General features: G+C 40.9%; 2 protein-coding genes across 4 annotated transcripts in view; both read right to left on the reverse strand.

The window, feature by feature from the left end:
* Positions 1-13,078, reverse strand: part of LOC136867396 (mini-chromosome maintenance complex-binding protein) — a 90,190-nt gene that overhangs the window by 44,909 nt on the left and 32,203 nt on the right. The gene's annotated exons all lie outside the window — the stretch shown is intronic.
* On the reverse strand, positions 1,460-2,564 carry LOC136865904 (uncharacterized). Its single transcript, XM_068226539.1, has 4 exons — positions 2,345-2,564; positions 2,146-2,216; positions 1,884-2,018; positions 1,460-1,678 (listed from the first exon to the last, which is right to left on the reverse strand). The coding sequence occupies exons 1-4, from the start codon at positions 2,481-2,483 to the stop codon at positions 1,460-1,462; spliced, it is 564 nt and encodes a 187-aa protein (XP_068082640.1). The 5' UTR covers positions 2,484-2,564.

Consider the following 13,078-nt stretch of genomic DNA (forward strand, 5'->3'; position numbering starts at 1 on the left):
TTCTCAACAAATGAAGAACATGGTGTTTATCAAGGTGGCTGGGCCTCTTCTGCATATTTTTTTAACCCTTACCAGACATCAATTCCTGATTCATAAAAAGCAGGCTCACAGCAAAATAAACTAATGCCCGACTGCACCAACCTCGGTAAAGAGAATACCGCGGTAACCTTCACAATTTTATCAGGGTAAAGTCGTATTTCTGTTGCACCAAGCTCGGTTTCGAGATTACCGACATTTTACCGCGGTATAATGTTTACCGCCTATGAGCGAGCGGTTAACTAAGAAAACCGCGGTAAAGTTGTATTTGTGCTCTGTGGTTAAAGATTCCAAGATGGAGCTTAACAACTATAGGTTATATCTCCAGTATCTTAATCAGTTTGAAAGAAATTAAGGGAGAATTATAGAAGAGAGACGCGATTTATTTGAAGTATTAAGCGGTGTTTCGTTCCAGAGAAGATTTAGATTGCGTAAGGAAACAGTGAATTTCATTTTAGATTTAATTGGTGAACAATTGGAATTCCCGACCGGGAGAAACTGTCCTATGTCGCCTAGAAATCGTCTTTTAATAGCGCTGCGGTTCTATGCAACTGGAACATTTCAAGGAGTGATCGGTGACGTCTGTGATGTTAACAGAACAACTGTATGCCGCATAATACACAAGGTTTCTGATCTACTTGCATCGTTACCGCCACAGTTCATTCAACTTCCACTTACACAGCGGGAACAAAGAGAGGTTATGGAAGGGTTTCATACAATAGCTGGGTTCCCTGGTGTATTGCGTGCTCTGGACTGCACTCATGTGCGAATACAGTCTCCTGGAGGTGAAAATGGGGAGGTATTTAGAAATAGGAAAGGTTATTTCTCGCTAAACGTGCAAACTGTAAGCGATTCGAATCTCATGATACGAGATATTGTAGCAAGATGGCCACGGTCGACTCATGATAGCACAATATTCCCAATTCTTGGCTGAGAGCGCGTCTCGAGACGAGAGAAATAGCTAATGGCTATCTTTTGGGTGATGGAGGTTACCCATGTAAATCCTTCCTCCTTACACCTGTTCAGAATTCCACCTCCCCAGCAGAACAACGATATAACAGAGCCCATATTGCCACAAGGAATGTTGTCAAGAGACAATATGGTATGTGGAAAAGGAGGTTCCCTTCCATGTCTTTAGGACTTCGATGCAACATTCAAAACATGTCGAACATTATTGTTGCCACGGCTGTGCTGCACAACATTGCCATTGCAGCTCAAGAAATAGATCCTCCCAATGACCCTGAAATTAATCTTCAATTACTTGATGAAGAAGAAGAAGGCAATTTACCAATACCTGCTGTGCATCTGCATCTCAGGAATGATGATAATCCAGGACAAGTTACCAGACGTGCTGTAATTAACAGACATTTTACTTAAATTCAAACAAAGTTAAGGTGAGACTTTATTTAAACACTATTTTCTTTTACAATGGTTCAGCATTTTTTGCTTTCCAGTAAGCAATTTTTTCTTTTAATAATTCCTTTTTTAATTTAAAAATTTCTAATTCCTTGTTGTGTTTTTCTCTCTTCAGCGTCATGTCCAACAGAAGTGCCTCTCGCTGCACTTCTGCAGCATTAGATATGGACTCTGTTGCTGTCAGCTTCCTCTTTTTTGTACCTCCAGGTGTCTTCCTCGATTGGTGCTGCAAAGTAAAATATACACCCATTCTTTTAGTGAAAAGAGAAAAAAATGCAGTGCCATGTAAATTGAAAAAGAATATTTAATAGTTTGGCCTCGGTGTTATAAATATTGGTGATTTTTAAATTTATTTTCACTATCTAAACTCCACCTCCAGTGCAGTGCAGTGAAGTTTTCCTAAAACTAAATTAAAAAAGAAAATATTTCACCTTTAGGCCTACACCACTTGAAGGTCTTGTTGGTGTATGTAGTGGAGTTTGCCCATAATCATGAGAATACTGGCCTAAGTTATCACCCTCATCATCACCATCATCACCACCACCATTGTCAACACCAAAGTCCCCCTAAAACAGAATAATTATATATATGTATTATTACATAAACGCACTGTACTTCTGTGGCCTGCAGTTACTTGTGTGTAGTTTTGTGCATTGTGATATATGGTGAACATATTAACATACCAGTACTCACATTAGCAATATCTCGTACTGTGTCCAGAGGGTTGGAAGTACTGGGAAGTCTTTTCAGATTGTCATCAGGTTCTGGAAGTTATATTACAGTTTATTATTTTAAAGTGATCTACTATATGCTATTGTTAAATGAAATGTACAAGCAAGATATATATAAGTATATGAGTTTACTACCATATAAGTATTCTATTTAGGCCTACCTTTGTTTTCTGCATAACCCGCATCCGAGTCATGGGTGCTTGGAATACACACACTGCTTTCCGCAATAATCCCAAGCACCCTTTTATCAATATCTTGTACTTTCGACGGTACACTAGGTCCACCCCCTGTGTTGTACATTTCCACCTTGTCATCGGCAGAGGCTCTTCTAGCCCTTCTTTTAAGGTTTTCATACACACCTTTTAAGTTAGTGTGTGACCTAGGTGTGGTACCTGAATAATATGTACAGAAAAATATAATAGAACATGTTGCAAAAGGATAATAAAACATATGTACAAATGCCTGAACCCTGGAGGCAAAGTACACTACTGTACGTGCAATTACAATCTTCAGGTCTATACAGTTGTTATTCAGCAAAATACTGAGCACATAGTACTGTATAAGATCCTCATGGGTACACTTTTCTCAGAAACAAGAGAACCTATAAGTATAATATTTGTTATGGGTATCCAGAGTATTTGTATCTATTTGGGAGCTGAATTATACTGTAATAACAATTCAAAATTACTTTAATAAAATATAATTGCAACAAACATAGAATGCCATAAATATAACATTGCGGGATGATCCTCCTAATCAATACAAGTTCAAATTAGTAAACAGTTTCTGTCTAACATATCGACAACATGAATTACACAATATCAACATCGAGCTCAACACCATAAGTGACCTGCATTGGAAGAATTGAAGCATGTGCAAACTATTTTAATGTCATCAATATAAGCACAGATTCATCAAGCACTAATGTAACAAACTGACAAAAAATACTGAAGTAGGCTATATGCCATTTTATGTTAACAACATAAGCACAGACTCTTTTCATCATGCACTAGTATAACAAAGTGACAAGATTTTTAGTGTATATTACTTTCAGAAATAATTCTATGCATAGGCTAATAGTTTTTAGGATATCTTACAGTTATATGGCTGAAGATGGCCCAAACTGTAGGGCTGAAAAACTAGAACGATGTATGTAATAATATAATCAAATGTGTACTAATCTGAAATTGTATTTATTAGGAGGAACATCCTTCAATATTATATTTAGGCCTATACAATATATTTTACAATGCTTAGTAAAGCTAAAGGTTCCACCTATTCAATACGTTATCGTAATGGTCTATTTAGAACATCACATATTTATTTAACTTATCATAAAATACATCTTTGGGACCGGTTTCGGCAATCCCAAAGATGTATTTTATGATAAGTTAAATAAATATGTGATGTTCTAAATAGACCATTACGATAACGTATTGAATAGGTGGAACCTTTAGCTTTACTAAGCATTGTAAAATCTTGAGTCAATACGGACAAAAAATGAAGTTTTTAATACTATACAATATACATACCATCAATACAGAACATGAAACTCATAGTTACAAAGAATACAATACTATGCGTTCATTCTTTTTCTGAGTGACTACATATGATGCTAACCTACACATTCTGCCCTTTCTAGTGGCATGTGGTCCTAAAAATGCTTTATGGTTCCCATACAACCTGCATCGTTGATGGCTCATTGAGCAGCATGTGACAGCTGTTATGCAGAGTCTTTCGGACTGTTCAGCAGTTTGCTGCAGTGTTCTAATAGCATGAAGTTATTGAATTCTTTGGAGAAACATAAACTGAAGTGATGAGGACGTGCATTCTGGAGGAAAAAAGTTATTAAGGATATTTGTGACAATAGAAATCATAACACTTGTCCAGGTAAGCAATAAGGTTAAACTGGCATGAGGTCAATGCAATCTTACCATGGTGAAATCTATAAGAATTTACAGCAAGTTTCTCCATTTGTGTGATCAGCAGATCCCCATTAGTTATTGTAAATTTATTATAGCAAAACAAGTATGTCATAATATGTACTCTTACAGAGCTTACCATTTGTTGGAGTTGCAGATACATCACCCATAACCACATCTGAGCATACTGACAAAGGAAGCAAAATTACTTCAGTAGATTATAACACTAACCATCTTGTGCTTCATTACACCACAGTAGTATGCAATATCAAAGCAGCCCTTGTTCCACTTCACAGAGCAAGACATTGAATGATTATTTACTATTAAGCTGCAAATACAGAGCAATGAAATCACCATGATTCTGCATTACCATAAAAAAATAAGGGAACAGAAAGGTTGGAAATATTCTGTTCATATTACTGGTATGCCCAACAAAAAAAGTAATGATACCGAAAGGCATTTTATTCGTTCGCCCACAGATTTCACACTCTAGGAACAGGTGGTCTAAATCGAAAGCCAGTTCTCCGACGTGCAAACTTAACTTACAGTGAATAAAACTGTAGCAAGAGTATGTAAAGTCATGTTTCTCACTACATTCGGTATTTCTAATACAAAGGCGAAATTCACATTCTTGCGAAGTTAATTTTAATGCCTACATTATTATTGTACCGGGCGGTACACCTAGACCCCGCTAATTTAAAATGTGCGCCAGTTGAAACTCCTCTGCTGGAGGAAGTCTGAACTTTATTGACGGTATTAATTTTCTACTTTCACAGAAGATGTCACTACCTGTAAATTTCGGAGTTTTAGAACTGTGTCATTTTTTGTGTGTTTTTGTTCTGCTTGAAGTAAGAAGTGTGAACTTTCTCTTCTAGAGGACACTACTGAAGAACTACAATAGTGCACCCTAGTGCGAAGAAAAATAACTGTTCTTTGGAGAAAATTTTATTTCAAAAGTTTGTTCCTTGTTAAATTTCTTTCTGTTATTGTTTAAGTTGGCTGTATACCCCTCTCTTTCCCCTTGTTTGCATTTAACCAATCCCGAATTTCCGTTATTAATTTCTGACCAATCATAGGTATCTTCCCCCAACTTGAATATGTTGCTGTATCCTACCCAATAAAAAGTTTGTGGGAGGGTGTTTTCATTCCCCTAACACCTAGAACCTTCCGCGAGAGTATATAAACTGCTGATTTTAGGGTCTCTGCGCCACTTCTGTTCCATCTTTCTGTGTGTAAAGTACCTAGCAGGGGGCGCGAAGCGCCTCTTTCTTCGGCAGCGGTCAACAACAAGGTAATGGCCGATTAATAACTTCTTTCTTTGCTAGCTCAGCAGTTTAACTCTCGGGGCGGGTCCGAAGTTTTCCATTATGTAACCTTCCGTAAAATGTAAAGAAACTGGTATCTATCCTATCTTTTAAACTGCATATCGGGATAGAGAGTGCTTAACCCTCTCGAGCTCCCAATCATATTGTTTTGAGGTGAACTTATTTTCTCAACCTATTCTTCGTTAACGTAAAACAAATTGTTCTTTTCTAAAGTCACCTCTGTAGTATGGGATTAGCCCTTGCATTAGTGGCCTAGAGCCGGATTAGGTTTTAAAAACAAGTGTATTAGGAGTGCAGATCGCCTCCTCTCAAATTGTTATTTTAGAGGTCACGTAATTACCCCTTTTCATTTAATAGACCTCAGTAGGTTGGGTATTTTACCCCTGTGTCTATGTCCAGTGAGGACAACTTGAAGGTGGAGTTCGGTGTGGCCTTTGAGAGGCTTAAAGTTGAGAGCGAGTGGCTCTTTTTGTAAATTGAGTGTTGTATGCCTCGTGGAGGCTTTTCAGTGTAATTTGGAGCTAGGGCTCCTAGGCATGAATGGGGTTTTCTGCCCCTCTGTTGAAACTTGAGTTTGGGGTAAAACTGAGCTGATTGCCCAAGCATTGTGTTTTCAGGGCTCGAAGCCCAAATCCTGTAAATATTGTAACTACCCTTTGACTTGCTACTTTGTACCTGCCATGCTTGTTATTTCTTTGTTTTTGAAAAGAAAATATAACCTTGTTAAATTTTAAATTAATTTTACTTTCGTAGTTTGAGACCCGTTCACACCCGCACCTTCTTTCACGCATAACTACCACAAAAACACGGTAACAAGTGGTAGCAGAGTGTGGTTGAATGGGTCTCAATTTAGCCCCTTTTGACGGCTAAACATTGTTTTGTTTCGAACTCTAACAATTTTTTTTTTTTGAGTTTTTCAAAATTGTTCTGTCATCATGCCCGGACCTCGCGATGTTCTCCATCTTAACTATTTGCGCAAGGAGGAGTTGATCTATGAGTTAACTATCAGAAATGTACAATCTGGAGGCACGGTTGCAGTAGACACAAACAAGCTTAGAGAGTCCTTAGATTTGCCCATTTCCATCCCCAATTTGGGAGAGAAAGAAATTGACGACTCTCTTTCCACGATCACGGAGAATATTACTGGGCTAGCTTCTGTAGTTAGTTTTTTTGATGAAAATGATCCTTCTCCCAATCAAATTAAGCGTGTGCAAGCTAGGCTGTTTCATTTTTCAAATAGAGTTAACGATCTGTTGTCTCTAAAGTTGAATGACGTTCAGAAGAAGGAAGCTAGTACGCTGCTTGAAAATATGTCTGAATTATCTAGCAAGGTCACTCAATTGTTAACTGGGGAAGTTCCTCCCAAAAGCGACCTACCCACCACAGTGAATGCAGGTAGTGAGGAAGCGCCTCCCAAGGGAGAAGTCAATAGGATAACCGTTGCTGCTCAATCTATCCCTGCCCCATTGGACAACGAATCTGAACGCCGTGCATCATTGAGTAACATCCGTTCGGAATTAACTTCCTTGCCATTGAAACCTTTGCCTACTATGTCACCCGGGTTCAGTAGCTTGCCTCATCCATTGGCAATGTTGCTCAGAGGTATCTCTAAATTTTCCGTTAACACCACCAGTGACGTAATTTCATTTTTAAGATTTCTAGTTGAATTTCAGGATCATGCCCTTGTGTTTTCTCTTTCTCCATGTCAAATTTTGCAAATTATCTATCCTTATGCAATTGGTATTCTCTCTGACAAAATAGTAAGAGCCATAGCCGAACAGTCATCTATTGAAGATTTTCATGCACATCTGCTTGCAAATTTTATTCCCGCCCGCGCGAGGTCATCTCTGATTCAGAAGTACTATTATCGTGTACAGCGTTTGGATGAAAACCTGGCTGACTTCATCCAAGATATTAAATTCTATACTAGGGTGTTTGCTCTTCACTTTCCGGAGGATCAGATTGTACAGGCTATTGTAGAGGGAATTTCACCTCCCTATAGGTCATATTTGTGTTTCGCGGCGTGCCCGCAAACTTTCTCTGAACTTGAAGCATTGGCCGTCTCAGCAGAAGGAGTTAGATACGCCGATTCTTTGCGTGTAGCGAAAGAACCCCCGCCTTCCTTTAGTAATACTCGGCCTCCACCTCGCCGATCAGTCACCCCTCGTAAATGTTATGCTTGTGGGTCGCCTGACCACCTGCGCAATAAGTGTCCACTGATCAAGTCGAGTGGGACAAGGAATGGGGCTGGTTCATCACAAGGCTGTTTTAAATGTGGGGCTTTCTCACATATCGCCAAGAATTGCCCAAACTCAAATAGCACCCCCTCCTGCTCAACTTCTGGTGCAAATTCCACCTATGCCAATAATAAAAAGTGACTAGTGGCTTCGGCTGAGTCGACTAATCCATCTTCCCGGGACTCAGCCCCTGGTAAACAGGTTGTAAATTCAGGGAACGAGCAGTCTTCAAATTCATCTTTTGAATGCCCTAAAGAATGTCTTAGGATTGCGGCGGATACCCCCGCACCTATTCCTTTTCTTAAGATCGAGTTAAATAACGAGCCTATAACCGCTCTATTAGATTCAGGTAGTGTTTGTTCAATTATTTCGGACCTATGGTATTCAAAATTTAAGTCTGTCTGTAAACTACCTGACTATGTCTCCTCTCCTGTTCAATATGTTTCGGCTAATTCATCCCCATTAGAAATTCTAGGTTCCTTACTGGTCAAAATTCGTATTTTTAAATTTACATGGAAAACCAAACTGTTTGTGGCTAAGCACTTGTCTTGCCCCATCATACTGGGAGCGGACTTCATTTCTCACACTGGTCTTGTGCTCGATCTTCAGAGTAAGTCGTGCACATTCAAATTTGCGTCCAAATGTAAAATTCCTTTGTTAAAGTGTAATTCTGTGTCATGTTCATCTATTTCGCCTATCCAGGATGAGATGTTGTTAGACCTTAGACATCTACCTGAGGAGCAGGCTGATAGTATTCGTAAATTATGTCAGTCATTTCCAGAGGTGTTTTCTGATACTCTTGGTGTTACTGACCTTATTGAATACAAAATTGAGGTCACGGATTCGATTCCTGTCCGTTTTCCACCATATAGGCTATCTCCACCTAAAATGAAGGCATTGAAAGAAATCATCGATCAAATGTTGAAGGATGGTATTATTAGGCCCTCTAAGTCGGCGTATTCTTCACCTATTTTTCTAGTCCCGAAACCCCAAGGAGGCTTCAGGCCTGTCAATGATTATAGGGCTCTCAATCGGAAGGTGGTGTTGCAATCTGTGCCCCTTCCTGACCTTCATTCTTGCTTTTCATGGTTTCGTAAGGCCAAGTTCTTTACTATCTTGGACTTGAATCAGGCTTATAATCAAATTCCCCTTGCCGAAGAGTCTAAACATCTTACAGCGTTTGCCACGGACTGGAACTTATACGAATACAACCGCGTGCCTTTCGGGCCTCCCACGGGAGCAGTTGTACTCACTAGGCTACTAGATAGGGTCTTCTCCGACATCAAATTTGAGTACTTATATCACTACTTGGATGATGTCATCGTATTTTCAGAGACTTTTGAAGAACATCTAGATCATCTGCGAGAAGTTCTCAATCGCCTTCGTAAGGCTGGGTTAACCGTTAAGTTGTCCAAGGTCGCCTTTGCTAAGCCCTCTATGTCATTCCTAGGGCATATTGTGTCACCTGATGGTGTAGCAGTCGATCATTCTAGAACACAGGCCATCCGTGATTTTAAACCTCCCAAGGACATTAAAGGTATCGCCAGGTTCATTGGTATGGTGAATTTCTTCAGGAAGTTTATTCCTAACTTCGCTAATAGAGCGGCGCCCTTAAACCTTCTTCGTAGGAAAGGCATCAAATTCGAGTGGGGACCTTCTCAACAAGCCGCTTTTGAAGATCTTAAATTAGCTCTCTGTAATGCCCCTGTACTTGCTATGCCTGATTTCTCGAAGAAATTCATCGTCCAAACCGACGCGTCGTCGTCAGCTGTTGCGGCAGTCCTTCTTCAAGAGACTGAACTAGGGAAGCGACCCATCGCCTATGCATCTAGGACTCTATCGGCTCAAGAAGCCAAGTATTCCATCTATGAGCTCGAAGGTTTGGCAGTCTTATTCGCCTTAGAAAAGTTCCGTCTCTATCTGGAACATGTCAAATTCGACCTGGAGACAGATAATCAAGCTTTAAGCTGGGTCTTAGGTAGGCCGCGTCGTACTGGTCGTATAGCCCGTTGGGCCATCCGTATTTCTGCCTTCCAATTCGATGTCAGGCATATCAGAGGTACCGAAAATGTTGTTGCTGATGGACTCAGCCGTATGTTTTCTAACGACGTCGAGACCCAGGAACCGGTCGACAGTTCATCACCTCCCGAGCCCATACTATCTGGTGTTAATGCCATCTTAACAGATGCTCCCATGCTTTTTAGGGATATTGAGAAATACCAACGTGAAGATCCGACGCTGGCTCCGATAATGGAAACCCTTTCTTCTGGGGAACATGTCGTCCCTTATGTTCTGAGGAATGGTGTTTTATGTTGCCCTTCGAGGCATGACAAGATGATGAAGGTTGTCGTTCCAGCTGTTCTTGTGCCTATGATCTTCAAATACTATCATGAGATCCCATTGGGGGGGCATCTGGGAATATTTAAAACTCGTGAAAAGATTCGTGAAATGTTCATCTGGAAGGGTATGGACGGTGAAATCCGTGAACTTGTAAAAGCGTGTAAATCTTGTTTGCTTAGTAAACCCACCATGTCCACCAAGGTAGGCCTTCTGTCTTCGCATCAAGCGTCGCGCCCCATGGAACGCCTGTATATCGATTATGTAGGACCCTTCCCCCAGTCGAAGGGAAATGCCAACAAATTCATCTTTGTATGTGTAGATGGTTTTACAAGATTTTCCTGGTTATTTCCGACTAAGCTGGCTACCGCTCAGTCCACCATTACTTGCCTAAATTCTATTTTTGCTTCCTTTGGTCCGTGCCAATATGTTGTGTCTGATAATGCTAAGGCGTTCACATCAAACCTTTTTCGTAAATTCTGTTTTGACTTGTCTATTTCTCATGTAACTACTTCTGCTTATTACCCTCAACCATCGCTGGCTGAACGGGTTAACCGTAATCTCAGGTCCGCGCTTATTGCCTATCATCATGAAGATCATTCCAGGTGGGACACGTCCTTGCATTGGTTAGCTTTTGCTTTGAATTCGGCGGTTCATGAATCACATAAATTTACTCCAGCCTCGTTGATGTTCAAGTTTGTTCCCAACACGCCGCTCTCTAACCTCTGGTCTCTGAGTGACATTCTACCCGAGACAATAGATCCGGACAACATTAAAGATCTTTGGAAGAAGGCTAAAGCCAATCTTAAAGTGTCTCATGAAAAGGTTAGGGAAAGGTATGATCGTGGACGGAGACCCACCCCTTTGAAGGTAGGTGACCAAGTTATGGTCAAGAACTTTGTTCCCGCGGGCAAGCTTGCCCCCAGATTTCATGGGCCTTGTATCATTCTCGATTTTCTTACGCCGGTTACATTGTTAGTAAGCAATCCAGCCACCGAGAGGATATTTAGGGTTCACCTGTCCCAGGTGAAACCGGTGTAATTTCTGTGTTAACTTGCTTCATATAATTTGAAAGGAATATGAAGGTTATATTTTTTTTTGAGTTTCACTTTTAAGGCATTCTGCTCCTCCTATTATATTTTGTTTTATAGGTAAGCTTTTGTAAGACCTTCCCCGATCCGTTAAACTGCCCTTCTGTCCTTACCACGGCCATTACCACGCTCCCGTCTCCTGCTATACACACTGTGGCTTGCGTATATTAAATGCCATGGATATCTGCACGCCGCTGGCCCCTCAACTTATCCACCAAGCCTGTGCCCTCAAAAAAAATGATGATGGTCCAACAATTCTGCCGCCTAGTTTTAATGTTTCAGTGCCCCCGCAGCCGCGTGGCGCCGTGCCGCGCCTGGGCTCGAGGAAGGGCCCCCTCGACCCCAGCAAGGACGACTTGTGCACGGCGAGCCGGAGCTCTCCTCCCGGCCAAGGCTGATGTGCGGCGCACGACCTGCTACTTGCCCGCAGCCTGTATATGTTCACCGCGGGCGCGGCGTGTTTCAACACCACTGCTCCCCTCATAGTGCGGGCGAGCGGTATCTCAGGGTACTTGAGGGGTCCGGGCGGCCTCCTCTGGACGCAAGCTGCAATGGCCGGTCTGGCCATCCAACTTAATCAACATCAACTATATGGACATTCCAGATCAACTTTACTACCCTTTCTTGGGTATTCTACGGCAATTTTTGGTGGACTTAGAAAATTTTCCACAACTTTAAAAACTAAAGTTTTCCTTCTGAATTCAACTTCTACAAACATAAAAACTGTACTTCTCCAGTTACAACAAAAATTTTGAAACTGAATCAAACCTCATTACGAAAATCTTATAAATTCTTCAGCAATTAATCTTCATATCTACATCATAACTTGGACCTTGTCTCAAACAGATTTCATGTGTAACCCCTGGAGGAACTTTTGGGGGGGGGAGGTCTGTACCGGGCGGTACACCTCCACGCCGCTAATTTAAAATGTGCGCCAGTTGAAACTCCTCTGCTGGAGGAAGTCTGAACTTTATTGACGGTATTAATTTTCTACTTTCACAGAAGATGTCACTACCTGTAAATTTCGGAGTTTTAGAACTGTGTCATTTTTTATGTGTTTTTGTTCTGCTTGAAGTAAGAAGTGTGAACTTTCTCTTCTAGAGGACACTACTGAAGAACTACAATAGTGCACCCTAGTGCGAAGAAAAATAACTGTTCTTTGGAGAAAATTTTATTTCAAAAGTTTGTTCCTTGTTAAATTTCTTTCTGTTATTGTTTAAGTTGGCTGTATACCCCTCTCTTTCCCCTTGTTTGCATTTAACCAATCCCGAATTTCCGTTATTAATTTCTGACCAATCATAGGTATCTTCCCCCAACTTGAATATGTTGCTGTATCCTACCCAATAAAAAGTTTGTGGGAGGGTGTTTTCATTCCCCTAACACCTAGAACCTTCCGCGAGAGTATATAAACTGCTGATTTTAGGGTCTCTGCGCCACTTCTGTTCCATCTTTCTGTGTGTAAAGTACCTAGCAGGGGGCGCGAAGCGCCTCTTTCTTCGGCAGCGGTCAACAACAAGGTAATGGCCGATTAATAACTTCTTTCTTTGCTAGCTCAGCAGTTTAACTCTCGGGGCTGGTCCGAAGTTTTCCATTATGTAACCTTCCGTAAAATGTAAAGAAACTGGTATCTATCCTATCTTTTAAACTGCATATCGGGATAGAGAGTGCTTAACCCTCTCGAGCTCCCAATCATATTGTTTTGAGGTGAACTTATTTTCTCAACCTATTCTTCGTTAACGTAAAACAAATTGTTCTTTTCTAAAGTCACCTCTGTAGTATGGGATTAGCCCTTGCATTAGTGGCCTAGAGCCAGATTAGGTTTTAAAAACAAGTGTATTAGGAGTGCAGATCGCCTCCTCTCCAATTGTTATTTTAGAGGTCACGTAATTACCCCTTTTCATTTAATAGACCTCAGTAGGTTGGGTATTTTACCCCTGTGTCTATGCCCAGCGAGGACAACTTGAAGGTGGAGTTCGGTGTGGC

This window comes from Anabrus simplex, chromosome 3 (genome assembly GCF_040414725.1).
Source record: "Anabrus simplex isolate iqAnaSimp1 chromosome 3, ASM4041472v1, whole genome shotgun sequence".
In the NCBI taxonomy this organism is placed as follows: domain Eukaryota; kingdom Metazoa; phylum Arthropoda; class Insecta; order Orthoptera; family Tettigoniidae; genus Anabrus; species Anabrus simplex.